The 19,456-nt window shown below is 37.3% G+C and overlaps 1 protein-coding gene across 9 annotated transcripts in view; it reads left to right on the top strand.

Moving 5' to 3' along the window:
• CCDC102B (coiled-coil domain containing 102B) overlaps nucleotides 1-19,456 on the top strand; it is a 189,575-nt gene that overhangs the window by 27,619 nt on the left and 142,500 nt on the right. For 7 of the 9 annotated variants that reach the window (XR_012649741.1, XM_075022906.1, XM_075022902.1 and 4 more), the window contains exon 4: nucleotides 33-141. The exons of the other annotated variants lie outside the window; for them this stretch is intronic. Coding sequence is in view for 6 of the 7 variants with exons in the window: in XM_075022906.1 (XP_074879007.1) it covers nucleotides 33-141 (109 nt within the window). In the remaining variant the exon portion in view is untranslated. The remainder of the gene's footprint in view (nucleotides 1-32; nucleotides 142-19,456) is intronic. 9 annotated transcript variants of the gene reach the window in all.

Raw genomic sequence — 19,456 nt, 5'->3', positions numbered from 1 at the left:
ATGTAATGCTGACTTTTAAAATACTGTTTCAGAATGAATGTATTTCTGGAAAAAGAAATGGAAAAGATAGAAAATGAATTATTTCTTTGGAAATGGAAATATGAAGAACTGAGACAAACCAAGCTGGAAAGCCTGAAACAGGTATGTTAGCAGTACATTGTTGTCACGCAGAGTAAGACACAGAATTGAGACTTCCGATTTCCTGTGTTGTTAATGAGAGTAAAATCATATCTAGGGTTTATGAATGTGATAAATCAAGCATTTACTAACGATTTATCCCCATAGCCTGGCAGGAAGGGGCCTGCTGAGGGTGTGTGGAGAAGCCCAGCCCTGCACTGTGATGGCGGCCCCAGTGCTGGGGAGCTATGAGGGCAGCACTAGGGTGACCCTGTAGTCTGACAGGAAGGGACTGGCCTGAGGAGGCAGGTGCTGGTGCCCTTGTCCCCGTGTGTGCTGAGGGTGGTGGCCCTGATGTACAGCAAGCCACGGTCGGGGTCCAGCTGGGCTTATGTTTGGGCAGAAGGAGCCCATGTGAGCCAAGGGGGTGCGTGGGGAAGCCCCGCCACCGTGAGGATGTTGCCCCCGGGTTACCAAGTGGGTATAGTGGGGGTAGCAACCTGGCAAGGAGGGGGGCCGCGGCATTCTCAGAGGTGGCGGGGACATGCCGAGATCTAGTCTTTGGCCAAGGAAGGTAACTCCTGGTGAGGCAGAGCTGAGCGCCCACTCAGGCGGCACCAGGGAAAGAGCTGTGTAACTGCCAGGCCCAGCGCATAGGTCCCGGGCTGAGTCTGTGGGGAGCAGAGCGGTGGCTTGTCCAGCAGCTTGCCTGTGGGAAGGGGCTGGAAAGGTGCTAATGGCAGCACGAGGCGCATCAGCAACAGTCGCAGCACCCCCTGGGGCACGGTCCCCAGCACCTGCTGCTGCCACAGGAGAGACCTTGGCTCAGAGTTGCTGAGGGAGGTTGTAGGCCCCCAGGCCCTGGGCTGCAGGCAGTGCCTGGTACCGTCCCTTGAGGCTGGGGCAGTGGAAAGGAGTGCCCATGCCTACAAGAGGTGTACGCTGGTTGAGGAAATGTATTGCCCCTTTTGAGCTGCAGGAGGAAGTGAGCAGGCTGGGCAGGCTCAGAGAAGGCAAAGAGGAGATTAACAGGATCTTCACAGGGTCCCCAGAGGTAAGAAAGTCTGAATCACACAGGAGAGGCAGCCAGAGACTGCGATCAGTTGTGAGGTAACTAGTCCTATAGTAGGAAGGCTGGAAACATGATTTTCAGCAACTGGAGGATGGCTCTTTTTCCACATGCAGATCTGCGGTTGCAGAATAGCTTCAAAAGCCTTGTAGCAGAGTGGGAGAAGAAACTGGGGAGGCATCAGAGCTGCTTTTAACCTGAACCATGCGTTAACATCAGGAGGAAGTAGTGAGTGACAGTAGTAGGAGACTCCCTCCTGTGGGGACAGAAACCCTTGTGTCCCCCACTTGCCTTTTTGAGGGTTATATGGCTTGCTGTGGGCTTGGATCCAGAACACTGCAGAGAGATTGCCAAGGTCTGTCCAGTCCTCAGACTGCTACTGTTCCCTGCTGCTCACGCACATGGGCGCCAGCTGGAGGCATATTGGGAATGATTACACAGCTCTAGGGTTGAGGTCATGGGGGACCAGGTGTTGTCTCCTTGATCCAACAAGCTGACCAACCTAATGAGGAGAGCTTTGAACTAGGAATGGTGGGGATGGGAGATCACAGACCACAGTAAAGTGAAGAAGTGGTGGTCAGGGCTGGAAAGGTCAGGGTGCAGGTTGATAGGAGCAAGAAAGACTTCAGGAATGATAAAACAAGTTGAAGGGACAGCTCTCTCAAGTGCTGGTACAGAAATCCATGCATCCTGGGAAACAAGCAGAAGAATTAGAGCTGTATGTGGTTACAGAACTACAATATTGTTGCAGCAATTAAGATGCTGTGCCAGGTTCATGCCACTGGAGTACTGTGAAGGACTTCAGGAAAGACTGACAAGGAAGGGCTGAGGGGATGGAAGTTGCCCTCAGATCTATAAGCTGCTCAGATCTTTTGAGCTTTCCTGCAGGATGGGTGGCAGTCAGACTTATGGCTCAGGATCAGAGGAGAGGACAGTAAGAGTGACATTGTGGTGGGAGTTTGTTACAGGCAACCTGATGAGGAAGCAAATAAAGTGTTTAAAGAACTCAAGTCTCTGAGTTGTAGACCCTGGTTCTCATGGGGGACTGACTGTACAGCTGCTAGAAAGACAACATGACTGCTGCAATCAAAGACATTTCTGGAGGGTTTCAAGAATAATTTCTTGCTGTAGGTATTACATGGACCAACCAGTGGTGATGCATAGCTGGATCTGCTGTTGACTAATACGAAGGAAACTAGTTAAGGGTTTGATGATGAATAATTGCCTTGACTGTAGTAACTTTTGAAATAGTGGTGTTTGTGGTCCTGAAGGAAGTGAGAAAGGAGCAACAGAGTACAGACCCCAAACCTAAGGAAAGCAGGATGTTGGTTTAGTCAAGGAACTGTTAGGTAGGATCCCATAGAAGGCAGCTCTGACTGGTAAACAAAGGAGTTCACCAAAGCTGTCAGGTCTTGAAGTACAGGATCTTCCAAGTGCAACAAAGGTTTGTCCTAATACTCAGGAGAACAGGTAGATATGTCAGGAGACTGATTTAGCTTAGTAGGGAACTCTTAGTGGAGTTCTGATGCCAGAAAGCGATGTGCTTTTATAAAGGAGATCAGCCTTCAAAGGAGTAATTTAAGAATGTTGCCTGGTTATGTAGGAATGGTGTTAGAAGAGAAGCATTCATTTCAATCCAAGTTCATGAGTAGAAGAATAAGAAATATTTGTGTTGCAGCTTTCAGGATTTAGCTTTCAGAACAATGGGTTGAAGACCTCTTAGATCCAATAAAACTCAAACTGTGTATCTATATAACCAAATATAGATAGAGATTTTAAAATTTCCTATAAATTTAACATTTCAGATTTGGAATAAAGTAGGAAAATTAATCAGCTTTCTTTTCATGTTTTGAAAAAGATTGCAAGCAGTCTATTAAATTCCAAGTTCTAGTTACAAGTTGGTGCATATGTAAATAGAACTTCCTTCATAGATGAACATCCACAGTGACAAATTAACGTCTATCTGCCATATTTGAGTTCCTTCAGATTTTAGTTCTTTTATTTTCTGCTCGCTCATTAAGTAGGATTTTATCTTGTCATACTTCGGCACAACAGCAAAGTCTAGATTTAGTTAATTGTTTTGCTTAAGAAATGTAGTCTTTAAGTTTTATGGCACTGTCAGCAGGAATAGAGCAACAAGAAGTAAAAATGTGCTGAAAATTTGTTGGAGATGGATAGATTTCAATTTTTATGTATGTGCATGCATATACACGTATATATGTGTTGCTGCTTTTTCCTTGGAAACATGCTGATTTGCTTTAATTGTTAACAGGAGGTGATATTTTGAGCATTCTGTTTGTCTTCTGAGATTTTTAAGATTTATACGTCTAGTTTTTAAATTACAGGAAAACATTGGTCTTGATGAATCTGACTAATGTGAATGAAATTACTTACATTTGTGGGTTTTTTTGTAAGTGAAAATTCTTCCTTTATTAAAAAAAACCAAATATTGTGTGTTGGCAATGTGTGTGTGAATTTCACTTACTATATATTACTGTTGAGAAGTGGATGCTGGAACACCCACAAGGTTTTTGACAGTGAAAAATTTGAAAGTGAAATAAAGGAAAATGCAGACACATACTAGGCTAAGCATGGAACCTGATTTGTACACACTTGCAATATTAAATCACAAAGGAATTTCTAGATTAATAACAGATTAATAATTACCTCTGGATTATTTTCATATCCTTGACTAAGGATTTTTTGTTTCAGTAATGCATAAATTAATCTGCTATTTCCTTTGGTAGATCATCTGACAGTCCCACTGGGAATGTGGAAAAATATACTTGGCGTGCAAGTGACAATGCCACTGTAAATTAAACCATTTTTAGGAATAGTTAGCTCTGCTAGCCTTTTGGAAGTCTGAGAGATTTTGTGTAATGTAGAAGCTTCACAGCTGCCAAGATCTGAGTATCAGCACTCCCAATAACTAATTACTTTCTGTTAAAAGATGAGTATTCACTCATCTTGGAACAAATTAAGTATGGAAAGCCTCGGTGACCTTGATAATCACCTGTCCTGGTTTTGGCTATGATAGAGTTAATTTTCTTTCTAGTAGCTGGTACAGTGCTATGTTTTGAGTTCAGTATGTGAAGAATGTTGATAACACACTGGTGGTTTCAGTTATTGCTAAGTAGTGTTTAGACCAAGTCAAGGATTTTTCAGCTTCTCATGCCCAGCCAGCAAGAAGGCTGGAGGGGCACAAGACGGTGGGAGGGGACACAGCCAAGGCAGCTGACCCAAACTGACCAATGGGGTATTCCATACCATGTGACGTCATGCCCAGTATATAAACTGTAGGGAGTGGTGCTGGCAGGGATCGCTGCTTGGGAACTAACTGGGCATCAGTTGGCAGGTTGTGAGCAATTGCATTGTGCATCACTTGTTTTGTATATTCCAATTCTTTTATTATTTTTATCATTATCATTATTATTTTCTTCCTTTCTGTCCTGTTAAACTGTCTTTATCTCAACCCATGAGTTTTAGGTTTTTTTCTAGTTCTCTCCCCTGCCCCACAGAATGGGGCGGGAGCGAGCAAGCGGCTGCCTGGTGCCTAGTTGCTGTCTGGGGTTAAATCACAACACACATTATTTTCCCCAAAAATGATGCATTCTGCATCAATTTGGAAATTGTAAATGAGTTTTCAATGTATTGAGTTAACAAAAAGGTAGTAAAGTGGCAATTTATGTTTATAGTAACTATGAGTACTATATGTGGCTTTGTGTGACACTAGCATTGAACTTGACCTGTTTGGGGTTATAAATTAGACCATTTTAACAGATACAACGGGAAGTTGCCTTTAGTGTTGAAATTGATAATTTATTTTTCTGTTATAAAAATTCTGCTCTCCCATTAAATAGTAAAATAAGAAGTTAATCTAACACTAGGAGGCTTATTGTTCAAATCTTGATTGATGTTTGACAGCACTCTTTCTTTATTTGCAAGCAGTCAAATGTCATCTGTTTTTACTGCACACAATTTGTCTGTTTCTCTAAGGACACTTAGAAGTCCTCATTCATTTAGCTTTCTCTGGCCTTTCCTTAATTTAAAGTATTCTTTCATTATAACACTTTCAAACCAAGTACTAATTGGATATTCTTCTTAAAGATTACCTCCTCACTACAGATTAGGGCTTAAATTTTACCTTACTTGGCTGACTAGATAGTGAAAATTGTGTCTTGGCTTTTTTTAGAGAGCTAGTGAATTAAGGCTTTGTGTCTGCCAAATATTTTTCGAGGAGAAAGGAGGAATGGAAGTGGAGTGTCCCATCCTTCCACTTTGTGTTTATTGCAGGAAAAATGTATTGTACTCTCTGGAGGTCATCTTACAAATTACTGTGAATTTGTGGTTTAACAATGCTATCAGTGTCAGAGATTGTTAGATATGTTTGGTGCTTTTGAAGTGACCTATTTGTGAGCTTGTTACACAATATTCAGTCCATAAGATCACATCTTAAACTAAGATTTATTTGACATTTCTTAGCTGTCAAAAACATTTTTGTATGTACAAAATACATTTAATAAGCTTCAGTTCTCTTTCTAGAAGAGCTTGTAGCTCTCAGTGGGATAATAAATCAATTAATATTTCCTATGCCTGTCTTTTCACATGTATTGCAACTAACCTATTAACAACACTTTGTTATTCTTAAAAAGGGGGAAGCAATTGCTCAGTATAAAATTATACTTGCATTATTGTTGTGTTTGCATAAGAATCCATAGAAGGGCAAAGATCAAGCCTGTAAAAACATTGAATAAATAAAAAGTGTTGATAGTAGATATATATATTTTTAAAGTAATCTTTGTAGTAAAAACTAGGAATCTTTAAGTTCTCTGAAGAACATGAAAATTTTGACATCAGTGACATTCCTGGTTGAATGTCCCTGGAAATGGGCTATCCAATTTTGTCACATACAACTTAGTTTACAGATCAATTAACTAAGAGTCTGAAAAAAAATACAGAAAATTGTACCTCAGTCTGATTAGTTAGGTCTTTGGACTCTTCATAAAACAGAGCAAATCCTTGGTGTGTTGCCCTGACGTTTGTAAACACAGAATTATAGTTAGCAAGACTTTTAAAGTTTTAGGTTTTAGAATGTTCATTTAATCTTATAACATGCACAATAAAACATTCTTGTTTAAACTCTTTGCAAGTCTTCCTCAGCATTTTATATCTGTCTTTATCATTCTGAAGGACATGCTTTTCTGGTGGTTTAAACATTAAATACAGATGGAATATTTACAAAGCAATTTTACATTATACTATAAACTGACAAAATGCACATACTGCTACATTCCACTGGTGTGCACTGTAGACTTACAAATGCCACTATAGGTAGTTACTTCTGAGTTGTTTAAAATAATTTTCTGCTAGCTGAAGTACAGAATGTGCTTTTACTCTACATTGTCTAGTATGTTGGTAATTAATGAGGGAAATTCATGTTCCAGTTTGTGGCATATGAGGCAAAAATTACACTAATTGGTACTTAAAGCCTATTGGAACATCAGTATCAAAAGAAGTATCCTTAGATGAAAACGAGCACAGGCTAAATTAGCATTTTGTATCTTAGGCAGAGACATTTCTGTTCTTCCTCTTTTTTTGTACAGAGTTGAAGGTAAGTCACGAATGCTGCTGATTTTGCACTAAAGCCAATGAAATATCTTTAAAAATCCTTTAAAACAAATGTTTTCTGTTCTCTCTCTCAGTATATAGATGTTTTACACTGTATATTATGGCAATCTATGCATAGGTACATTACTTTCTTTAAAAGAACAGTAACTGTTCCCTACCTGTCATTTCCCAGGTAGAGGAAACTCCACTGAGGCGAGTCAGGCTTCTGGATAAATCTAGTCTTCTACTCTCACTGTAGACATTTAAATGCTGTTTAAAATGGAACAGCCTTTTTGGAGTCTGAGGTTGTTAACAGCTAGTTCTTGTTAAAGATTCTGCATGATTTCTACCTTTTCCAGAAATCTTTCTTCTGAAATTACCTTATAGCATGAAGATGCTGCAGAGCTGCTTACCTATAATTGCTGTTTTCATTCACTTAGTATATACATGAATTAGAAATAGTGATACTCTGATAACCTTACAGGAAATATAGACACCTGTAGTAAGACCATCTATTCTGTCCCATACTCTTTGCTTGACCCCCAAAATGCCTTCTGATTGTCCCCTGAATCCTGAAGAAAACATAATTATTATCAGATGTATAACGGGAGCCTTAATGGCTATAATGGCTACTGTGAATTGGTCTGTTTAATTCTTACCTAAGATGCACAGAAATATTGCATACTATGCACAGCTATCATAGGATTAAAATTATGTCCCCAAAATTAAATTTGTGATGATTTTATATACTATAGAATAGCCAGTAGTCTGTTTTAGTGTGCTAAAGGAGTCTTTATAAAGTTTGATAATAGAATCCTCAAGGCTGAGTTTTAAAATATCGTTAGGCAATTTTCTGAAAACGTCGTCTGAATTATTTGAGAACTCAAATGACTTTATAGAGTGGAAACTCAATGCAGTTAATTTTCCTGTGGTAAAATCTCATTATTTTTAGACTAGGTCTAGAATTTGGAGTGTTCCTTACTAGGCTCAATCCTTCATTTGTCTGAGAGGCTGGTGTGATTTTCAGACTGAATGAAATGGGATGATGATGTTACCACACATCTGATTCATGGTTTGATAAAAGTACTTAAAAAATTACTTTAGATATACACGTTTGGTTTTTTTCCCTGTCTAAATTACAATAGCTTACAGATAGTTTGAGAGTAAGGAAAGAATTCTGGAGCATTGCTTAAGCAAGAATTCTTGTAGAGCCTTAACTATTCTTTCTTCTGTTTTCATAAAACAGGTACTAGTTCAAATTTAGTGTTATCTCCAGAAATTATGTACTTAATGTGAATGTTTTTACTGTCAAACATAAAGTATAGTTTGTGATGGTGCATAATATCAAGGTTCCATCTGATTGCCTCTTTTCCTACAAACGTAATTTAGAAAGTGCTGGAAAAATAGTTTCATTGACTTTTTTCCCCATACTGGCTTCTAACAAGATATTTAAACTGTATTGAGTTGTACTTGCCAGTATTTCCTGGGTCTTCCTTACATGTTTGGCAATGAAAATACAAACCCAAGACCAGGACTTGTTTTATTTAAGGACGTTCTGTTACAACTGAAAGATGAAAACTCATATTTATTTCTGTGAGAAAATATGTTTAGAAGAAACATATGTGTGCATACTGACACATATCTGTGCATATTGATTTTCTGTGAAAGGAATATCATGCCAAAGCTGCATCATTTGTACAGGTTTGTTTTGCCTGTTGGTCTGCCACTGGCAGAAAGTATAACCTGGTGAGGAAATGTTTTGAAGACAAGGGAGGAATATACACACATGCACACTTATATATATGTGTGTGTGTATATGTTTGTGTGTTTATATACAGGAAGCAATCTTTGTCCTAGAGGTCAGCATTGCATTTTTAACAAAAACAGTTTTTCATAGCTTAGACTGACAACTCCAAAATGATGACAAAGTTACTTCTTAGTAATGTATTAGTGTGGTCAGTTCACTACATGGTTCTGTATCAGAAATCAATTTTTTGCAGTGTATAGTTTAAAAAAAAAATCACCCCCAAAAGCTTTATTAAATATGTTTAAATATCCTGAATTTGACTTCAGGATTATGTTTTGGTATTCATTTTAGTTTCTTGTTTAAGTAAATATTTCTGCTAGTAGGCTTACTTGTTATGCATTCACATAAAATCAACTTGTGCTAAAATAAGCTGTTTCTTTTTTAAAAAAAGCCCACTGATAAATCAAATGTAACGACTGGTAGAATGTACAAAATTGAATTTAATGTCTGTCATGTTAAAGACATTGAATTAAAGTTATAAGGATTTTGTACTTGATGATGTAGTTGCTTTTTTTATCCTTATCCAGATAAGGATATTAATGTGTTACTTAAAAAATAAAAACCTAATTTGGGCAGAGGTTTGTTTGGAAAAATAGCCTTAGATAATTCTCTTTCTTAGTTTTTGAAAACAAAATGCTCTTTTTTAGACATGACAAATATTTGGCCTTCCTACTAAAAAAAAAAAGAAAAAAAAAAGCTTTATTTTCTTGGAAAAAAAGAAAAACCCAAACAACAAATTCCTATCTCAGATTTTTTTAATTTTAATTTATTTTTTTCTTTCCCCCCATGGAAAGTAACCCTGTCACCTTGCAAGCTCTTGTCATAATGTTAATAGGAAATGCATATGTGGAACCTTATTTATCCAGGATATAACACCTTTGTACTTATGAACGGTTTCCACTGTGGACTCAGCAGGACTGTTAGGAACACTGCTTATGTTAAGTCACAAGTCTACGCAAGCCTCGAAGGCCTGTGAAATCCATTGCTGTATAGTAATCTAGAGTTTCAGGTTTACTGTATGGTAAATGGTTTAAGTAATTTTTTTGCATGCCTTTGAAAGGAAAACACATGAGGAACTGGAATGAAGTTTCTTGTTTCTAAAGGTTCTTGTCATGTTCTATGAAATAAAGAAGGTGCCTAAACTTTTAGTGTTAGAATTAATGTAGCTTCATGCCTGCCATCCAGGATATAGTTATATTCATACAACTTTCAGGATAGTTAGGTAATTTTGCTTTCCAACTTATGTGTGAGGAATAAAAAATCAGTTTTACTGTTTCATTGTGGCTGCTGAAATGGAATTTTCTTTTTGACTTAGCTATAGTATATACAAGAAAGTTGTATTGCTTCCTGAACAAAGAAGTAGTACTTTAATGGGAGGTAGGAAAGAAAGAGAACCAGCCATGCTTTTTTTTTTTTTTTTTTCCTTTTTTTTCCTCTTTCTTTTTTCTTTGTAATGTGTGATAGAAATTTTCCTTTTTGGTCTTCATGCTTAAAGAGAACTGTCTGGCACTGAAGTAGGTAGGTGCCTCTGCACTGAAGCATTATATTTTCAGATTACTTTCAAACAAAGGATTCAATCTTAGGAAAAATTAATGAGTGCTTTGTTTGGATACAGTCATAAAACTTTTCTTGTTTACATCAGTGGAGTACTGCAAATATGCAGCAAATATGCAAATATGCTCTTTGAGCAACAGCATAAGTGATATCCTGAAATCAATGAGAAATTTGGTGATGTCAATGAACTTTGGAATAGTTCCTAATTTAAACTGTGTAGTAACAGGTGATTAAAAACTGTGCCAGAAGATTCTTCAGGGACCTTTGTAACTTCAAAATACCAAGATAATGTGTTACTATAGGTATGGTTCAGATAAAACAGAAGAGGTGTCATGTAAACCGTACTGGAAACAGTAGAACTACTTCTACAGGCACTTGCAACCAGACCGTAGCACTATAGAAATTATCTTACATAATTTCTTATCTAGATCAAGTGACTAAAGCTGTATATTTCAGGTTCATATGCTGAAAGGAGAGCTGTGCAGAGACAATGCTGTCTACCATATTTAACTGAAGTCTAAGCAACACAACACTTGAAAATTTCTTTGAACAAAGTCAGTTTCTGCATTTCTTGAATCCTGTTGAACTTTCAGTTCAGAAGAGAAAATAAGCTCAAATACTGGCTTAATCTGTCCCTTTTAGCAAAGGCTGTTGTATAACGAGAACGCTCACTGCACCAGAATGTGGCAAATTTTGGAATCTGGTGTATAAAGCAAATTACCTGCAGTTGAAGTAACATTGGTATAATAGTCTGGTATTCATCGAGCAACTTTGATGCAATATTGATTTTCCTGAAAATTTAATGTTATGTCCAATCAGACTTGCAAATTTTTATTAAGTATGTTGGTATGGATTGTTTTGCCTACAGGAAAGTAATGATTACAAATTCTGGTGTGGTTTCACACTATTAAGTATTCTAGTAATCTAAGATGTATTTATTTTTAGAGATCTACAATTACAGCAAACATCCTATTCCCAGCACCGCTTAATTATTAATCTGCAAAGTCAACAATCTTCATCTGTAAGATAAGTGATCTTGCATAGTTCCTAACTTAAATGTAGAGTGCTTTGACTATTGCTGTTGGTTTTGAAGTATTGTTGGTATGATTCATTAGCAGTTACATAGAAAAATGTACTGTAAACTGAGATAATTTTACTTAGTATTTTCTTTTCCTGTCTATCAGTTGTCATTCTTGTTAAATCTTTAATATTATTAATTTAATAATTTCTAGTAAGTTGGGTTGAACAATGTTATGATCTGCAGCACATCATATTGATACCGTCTAGAAAATTCTTGAGACTGATGACAATCTGAACTTGCTTTGAGCGCTTCTAATCGTGCTGACCACTATTGATTTACTGTTTTCTTACAGTTTCTTATTTGTCTACACATTTGGCTCAATTCAGCAATATGAAGTCAGGATGGAAGGTCAGCTTAGAAATCGGTTGGCAGCAGGGAGGTGTTGACCTTCTGTATGGCAAATAAAACTTCAAAAATATATTAAATAAAAAAAAAGAGAGAGAGATTACCCATTGCACTGTTTACTTTTTTTTTGTTTCCCCCAGGTGATTTTCTGCATGCCTACATTCATCTTCTTGTGACAAATCCCTGTATTTTTTTTTTAATAGGGGTTATCATCTTCATTTTACAGTGCTTATTAGAATGGCTCATAGCTTATTTTAGTCCCTGAATTAGTTACTAATAATAACTAATAGTGTTACTAAACACACAGTAATAGATAAGAACTTGAAGCAAAGTGAGGCAGGCTATTATAGTCTGGACTACTATTACATTTGTATGCTGTTTATCAGTAAAAATCCCAAATTTTTAAATTATCTTTGGTAATTATAGATAAATTATCAGTGTTCTGAGAGTTAAGACTAAAAATTTAATCAGTCATACTTTTCCATAGAATAGAAACTTAATTTTACTTCCAATACAGTCTGCGTATGTATTTCTACTCATAGGCATACAAACTGAAAAATCTGTTCTTTATCCTGTTGTTGGAAAAGATTTGCATTAGTCAGGCTCAGCTTTCTAAGGGCGTAGTCTGTGTTCGTTATTTTGGGAAGAAGTTTGTTGTATTAGGTTTGGGGAGGAAAAAAAACAAAAAGCCACACCCCCCCACCCCACCCCCAGTTCTCTCCCCCTGATAAGAGCACTAATAACAAGTAAACTGACTTCAGATCATAACTCTTAAACTTGTTGCAATACTGAGGTTGCCCATACTTAGATGAAAAGGGAAATAAGCAAAGTTTAATAAAAGGTTTCAAGTGCCATTAAAAAAAAAATGGTTCTCAGCAGAGGTCTATTATACCTTCTTTTGAAAAATAAACCAAAATGTCTAGTATTCAACCTTTAAGCACACTGGGAACTAGTGAGTAGGGTTTTTTTGGTTTGGTATTGTTTTTTGTGGGTTTTTTTTTTCATAAAGCCAAGATGTCACTAAGGCAAATTAAGGGATGAAAGCTAATGCTTAGCTTCAGATCTTTTTGGTTAAGAATGCCCCAAACCAGCTGCCCTTTGAGATTTCAAATTAAATTAAGAGAAATAATTGCTATAATCCCTATGCCTAAAACAATCTTTGCCATTTACTTAAGTTTTTTAACACAGTTTGTTTAATCTATTACCACCATCACCCCTGCTGTGTTATGTCATATTACAATCAACTGCAAGAAAAGCATGCTACTGTTTGTAAGGCAAACGAAAAAAACTCTTTTGGTATGAATATTGAGAGCTCCAGTTTTCCCTTGCTTGGTAGTGAGACATAAATATTAAGGTGTGATTTTTATTTTTTTAAAGAAATTAATTTCAGATACATTTCCTAGATCAGTTGATTTTTAGTCAACATGGGAATTTTTACTTGTTTATTCCCTCGATATTCAACCTCTCCATGCATAGTAGCAAAAGCAACTATGCACTTGTTAGCACATTGGAGTTCTCACTCTCCAGATGAATGATGGCTTGTCAAGATTTGAGAGTTTGGTTGATGTGTGTCCCTTATAAATTTCAAGCAGTATTCTCCAAGGGATTAGTTGAAATGTGAATTCTTTCCTTGACTGAGATTAGAGAACACTTTACATTCACCTAAACCACTGTATAATGTTCATTTAGATTAATCTCAGTTGGAAGTATAATTATTTTGTTCAGCTCTAAGCAGAAAAGGAAATGCAGTTTGAGAATTAAGTCATGTTAATCCCATCTCAAATATCACTTGCATTTAGGAATATAGCAAATGGGCATGTTGTACATGCGATTTTTACGTAAGGTCATGCCTGCCTAGGCACCAATATTTTGCTAAACATAACAGAAAATTGATAATTTGAAGAGCTTGCAGTAAAAAGGATGTTAGAAAAAGTTGCCCAGTACCTCCAAAGGAGTTTAGATTCAGTCTCTGTTTCTAATGATGGGAAGCACCTGAGTCTGAGGGGTTTTGTCATTATTCAAAAAACAACCTTAAAGTCAAAGGCTGTTTAGAGGATGCCCAATGTTAAAGTTATGAGTATATAGTTACTGAATTCTGTTGGAACCAAGTTTTCAGCTTTTGTTTCTGCAGTCAGGAATTACTGAGGGCCACCCTCTTCAGATTTGTACAAAGAGGAACAAAAAGTGGTTGACTTATAAGCAGTTTCAAGGAACTGGGAAACCTTTGGAAGTGGCTAATATGAAGAAATAGGCTAGAATGCATCCCAAGTAGCAAGTTGATATTGGATAGTCTGAAAGACCATAGCAAATGGGGACTCTCTTAAGCCATGTAATAAATTTGCAGAGTCAAATTACTGAATTATGCTAGCGTAGCATCTTTTTGGGACAGCCGAGTAAAGCCAATATGACCTTTGATGTAGTTGTTGGTACATTTTTATACCATGAGCATTACTTTTAAAATACAGCAAAGCCATAGAAGTAGGAGGGCAATATTTCTGAACAGTGTTGAACATAAGAAACACAGAGCAGGCGAGGTTGCAAGTGATACTGACAGAAGTTCTGGAGTTAAGGTTCTTTGTCCCAGTCTGAGCCAGAAGCTCAGGTTAGGGTTGAGCAAAAGAGAAAGCTTAAAGGTGTTGTTAGAGTGGAGCTGGAATTAGGGGGCTCAAGGAAAGTTAGGACAGCCAAGAGATCTGTACTGCAAGGGCCTTCATGGTGTCAGCCAGAGGTGAAGGTCTTAGTCCCAGTCAGAGCTGGAAAATAACGTTAGGGTTGAGTAAAAGAGAAAGCCTAGTAATGTCCTTGATGTTGGGGGTGGAGTGAAGAAAAAAAAAAAAGAGAATATTAAATAAAATTTGAATGGAAGTTAGCAGCATGCCTTTGGGGCAAAGAGTTGTAATGGTATCCTGGGCCACATTTGGAGGAGCACTGCAAGCAGGCTGAGGGAAGTGATCCTTACCCTCTGCTCAGCACTGATGAGGCTACATCTGGAGTGCTGGGTCCAGTTCTGGGCTCCCCAGTACAGGAAAGACATGGACATACTGGAAAGAGTCCAGAAGATGGCCAGAGAGATGACGAAGGGACTGGAGCATCTCTCATATGAGGGAAGGCAGAGATACCTGGAGAAAAGAAGGCTCAGGGGTCTCTTAAGAATGTTTGTAAATACCTGAAGAGAAGGTGTGGAGATGATGGAGTCAGGCTCTTTGCAGTGGTGCCCAGTGACGGGATCAGAAGCAGCGGTCACAAACCGAAATACAGGACGTTCCCTCTGAACATCAAGAAACACCTTTATACTGTGAGGTTGACCAATCACTGGCACAGGTTTCCCAGAGAAGTTGCAGAGTCTCCCACCTTGGAGATATTCAAAAGCCATCTGGACATGGTCCTGGGCAACTGGCTCTAGGTGGTGCTGCCTGAGCCAGGGTGTTTGGACAAAATGACTTCCAGATGTCCCTTCCAACCTCAACCGTTCTGTGATTCTAGGATACTACTTGCCGAATGAAAAGGAGGAGATGGGTAATAGCTATTGGTAAGATATCCTTCACTACTTCTTCAAGTAATAAAATCTTTCAGTACGTCTACTGTTGCCTATAATGTAATATAGCTATAAGGTCAACTGATGTGTCTGCATAAAATTATATATGTGTATATAGGTTGCATGTATGTAAAATGAAAAAATCTGAGTATTTTCTTCTAAATAGTATAAGGAACAATGACTTGATGGACCATTTATTATTGGTAATTTAATTATAATTAAATTTTTCAGTAAGTAAATAGGTCTCACTTAATGTGTTCATCTTATGGGGGAAGAGAGGAAAATTTCAGAATGTTTCCCAGTATCTTGACAGATAGGATATTTGTAACTGAGAGATATTATTAAACCAGCTTAAAAGAAGTAAAACATTATGGCAAATTTGTCAAAATGTAGGAGGAACAGGACTCAGACATCCTGTAGAGATTTCTTATCTTTTTTCTAATTTAGAAATCTAGATTTTCAATTTTTTTGTGGGGTGTTCATTCTATCTAAGATACAGCAAACAGCAAGCAGCAAACCCCCCTCTGACAAGTCGCATCAGCAGATGGATGTCCCATTCCCTGCAGCAGGGAGTCTCCTATTGCTATTATTCACCGCTTCCTTCTAGTGATCCTGAGTGGCTCAGGCTCACCCACCAGAGAGGCTTCTCATCAACTGCAAGGCCACTGAACCTTTTCTTAAAGTGAAGGTTATCAAGTTGGGCATAAACCTTCTTCCTAGTGTGAGAAGTCACTAGCTTCCAGCCTTCATCATCATGGGAGTTTCCACTTTCCAGCTTCATAGGCATAGGCTCTTCCTGCCCCTCCCCTACAGCTGACGGTTCAGGCTCTTGAAGCTGCAAGGTCTCAGAGACGATCTAGTCCATCTGTTTCTCATCCTCTCTGATGCTGTGCAGTCTGGTGGCCTCTTCCCGCAGGTCTTTCACAAGGAAGCACAGCCCCTTGACAGCTACACACCTCCTGCAGGCTAGGAGACCATGTGCTCAGCAAGAGGCTCAAGGGACTCCCTGCAGCCTGACACTCCAGAGCTGCATCCTCCTTCTGAAGCCCTGTCTGGGTCCAAGATTCTGACAGTGAAGGGACAGTTATTTCAGTGGCTCCTTATGTGGCAGCAGCAGTACCCACCAGTACCTCAGAGGGTTCCCAAGAGTCCCCCAGTGATCCCTGAGAAAATGCCCAGAAACTCAAGGAGCGACTTAAACCAAAGCACTTTCAACTTCAACCTGGAGAATGTACTCACAGTGATTATTTCATCTAGGCTACTTAGAAACTCAGTGACTATTAATATTGATGATAAAATTCAGGAATAGTTCTTACCCAAATATTTTATTTTGAGGTATGTGTATATATATGGCCTTCTACATTTTGACTGCAAACAGGCATACAAGAGCTCCCCAACCAGGAATGGTGGTAAAATATTGAAATATTTATATTGGCAAATATGAGCTGCATTGAGAATGAAGACAGATGATGCTGATGTTCTGTTTTATTTTGCAAGGTAGATGATATTCATGTTTAGTATTTATTATTTTTATTATTTTTGCTGATTGAATTTCCCCATAGAAAATGCATTAGTGCTCATAATAATCAAGTATACTTTTTATATATATATGTGACCAAGGAATCAGTTTTTTCTGCACTTCTCTCAGCTGAAACACACTTTACTGATAAGAAAAATGACAGGTGTTTGTGTGGACTGGTAATGTATGAGATTTGCATCTTGAACTACAGATTGCTGAGTTCTCTTCTGAAAGATAATAAAGTACATGGTTCATTTTTCATGTGCATTAGTAACTTGGTTGATCAGGACATGTGGACATGTTTGATATATTGCCTGGCTATAAAATGAATAAAGCTTTTATATTTTTGTTCTCTTTAGACTGTGGGTGAAAGCCCCTCAGTTTCCAAGACAGCCTACAAATGGTTTACCATTTGGCTTATATTTCAACAGAACTGTTTTCTTATGTAAGATGACTTCAATATTCTTGTCTGGAAAAATTCTTTATTGTTATGTAGCTATTAGAACACGTGTCATCATCCCTTTTCCCCTGGGTACATTCAGTAAAACAAAGGACAAGAGATGTGCAATTTTTCCATGTAGTGTGAGTGTGAATGTTAATTTCAGTATTTCAAGAATATATTCCTTAGTTTGCTTTTTTTAATATATATATATATGAGAAAGTAAACAAAAAAAACCATTGAATGGGAACCTTTGTTGTTTGGTGGGGTTTTTTGCTTGGCTTTGTTTGAATTTAAATTACGATTGATATCTCCTTTTGATACCACTTGGTCTTCTGGAAAGTTGATTTTCATATTAGTTTAGGGGTAAGTGCACAGGTACTTTGTATAAATTCCTTGTTAATCTGTAGCTTCTGATTATGTATGCTAATGATTTGGCAGCAGCACTTCATAAAGCTTATTTATTTCATTAAAGAAAAGTATATTATTGTTGCATTTGAAAAATGCCTTCTGTTGATACCACGCTGTTTTTTGTACAGTTTATTGCTATACAGACCACCAGCTATTAGAAGACAGACTAAAGAGATGCAATCAGAATTACAAGGACTCTGAATCCTTGTGGCAGAATTTCTTTATTTATTTATTTATTGCTAAAAAAAGAGTAATATATTTCAGGATACTATCCTTCAGACTTTTATAAGTAGAGCTGTAGAATTAAGGACGACAGCTTTATGTGACTACTGTGTCTTGAAGAGATTGTAGATGCTTTTCAGTGGATCTGGTTTTGTCAAGGCTCATTGGTTTTAGCTGCAAAATGAAATATACTTGTAGCAAGTCTCTTTAATCATAAATTGTAATTATTTAAACACTGTAGTGTATTGTCTATGTAAGATGTATTTTCAGTTTCTGATAGGACACCCTTTCAGTCAATCTGTTTACCACCAAGTTTTGGGCACTGGCAAGTATTGTTATTGTAGACCCTTTTTTGGCCTGAAGATAGTACAAGTGCAGACTTCTTTCTCCTGCAGGTGTAACTGAGGCAGATTTTTTTTGTCTTAATTTTATTTGGTGGATGTATATTTCAGAAAGAAACCAACTACTTCCCTTCAGTTTTAAATCCTAAACTTTAATTATCGGCTAGGTCATAGTTTACCTGACAGATTTACTCTTCTCCATCAACAGTAAAATTGGGGGGGGAGGCAGTTGGGGATACAGAATTTTCTGTTTACTTAATATTATACTAAATCAGGAGGAATCTGAGATAGTAGGGCTCTAAGGGGGATCATGTAATTATGTAAATATAAAAATAGACATTATGTGGGAGAAGACAGCTAAAATAGCACAAGATGTATCGGAAAAGATAATCATACTCTTACTTGTTTTTAAATATTCATTCAAACATTCATACTTTTCTGGCAAACCTACAAGAATGTCTGCTTGACAGAATTGTCCTTGCATCTTATGGCTATCAGATATTTATAGCATGTGTTTGTATATCTTTATTCTAACAGTCCTTTCCAGTTCTAATTGGTTTTCTAAATAGTTTTTGCAATAGCTTGTTATTCGCATATGAAAATGTGAAATAACTAAGTAGTACTGTACAACTTGGTAGACACTGAGAGTTTGGATATTCCTCTAGTCTCAATCTTTTTAAGAATTGTCATTACAGTGAAGAAGGTTAGCATACAGCAAGAAGCTTTCAATATTTTAGTCATCTTCCTTATCTTTTCCACCTGAAAAATATAAATATCTCTTTTGTTTAAAATAAGATCCCTTCATAATTTTCCACTAAAAATGAGTGCATGATGTATTGGTATTCTCTTTACTGATCTCAACAGTTTAGATAGGTAAAAGTAGTTACTCTGAAGTTTTTAATTATTTTCAGGTAATTGGTGAAAGTAGAATTTTGGACAAGCATTATGAATAACTTTCTCTGATACTCATTGACAGAATTTTTTTTTTTTTTCTTGAACGCATAGTAGATTCTCCTGAACAGCAGGTGGTTGATGTTAAACAATTCTTCATCTGAATTCGTTGTTTGAAGTGGGGCTCCACCAGTTACATTATAATCCATGCAGATGTACATGTTAACCATGAATGAAGCAAACATCATCTGAAACGTCAGGACTATTATGTCCTGATATGCATGTTAATGTGGACTGTTAAAGCTGCATTAAAGATTATTTAAAATGAGCACCATTCCTAGTTTTTTTAGTGAAGATGGTAAGTTTATTTTAATGTAATACATAGTCCTTATCAACTTGAACTTAAAAGAAACTGATAAAAGCAGTGCCACAATCAACATGGAAAGAAAGATCTGTGAGATGAAGGGTAATTTTCCACACCTCACTCCCAGCATTTTCTTTTCTTGAACTTATTTATG

Source organism: Buteo buteo, chromosome 3 (assembly GCF_964188355.1).
Source record: "Buteo buteo chromosome 3, bButBut1.hap1.1, whole genome shotgun sequence".
NCBI lineage: Eukaryota > Metazoa > Chordata > Aves > Accipitriformes > Accipitridae > Buteo > Buteo buteo.
The sequence above is the reverse complement of the archived record's forward strand: the minus strand, read 5'-3'. Positions and strand labels throughout refer to the sequence as shown.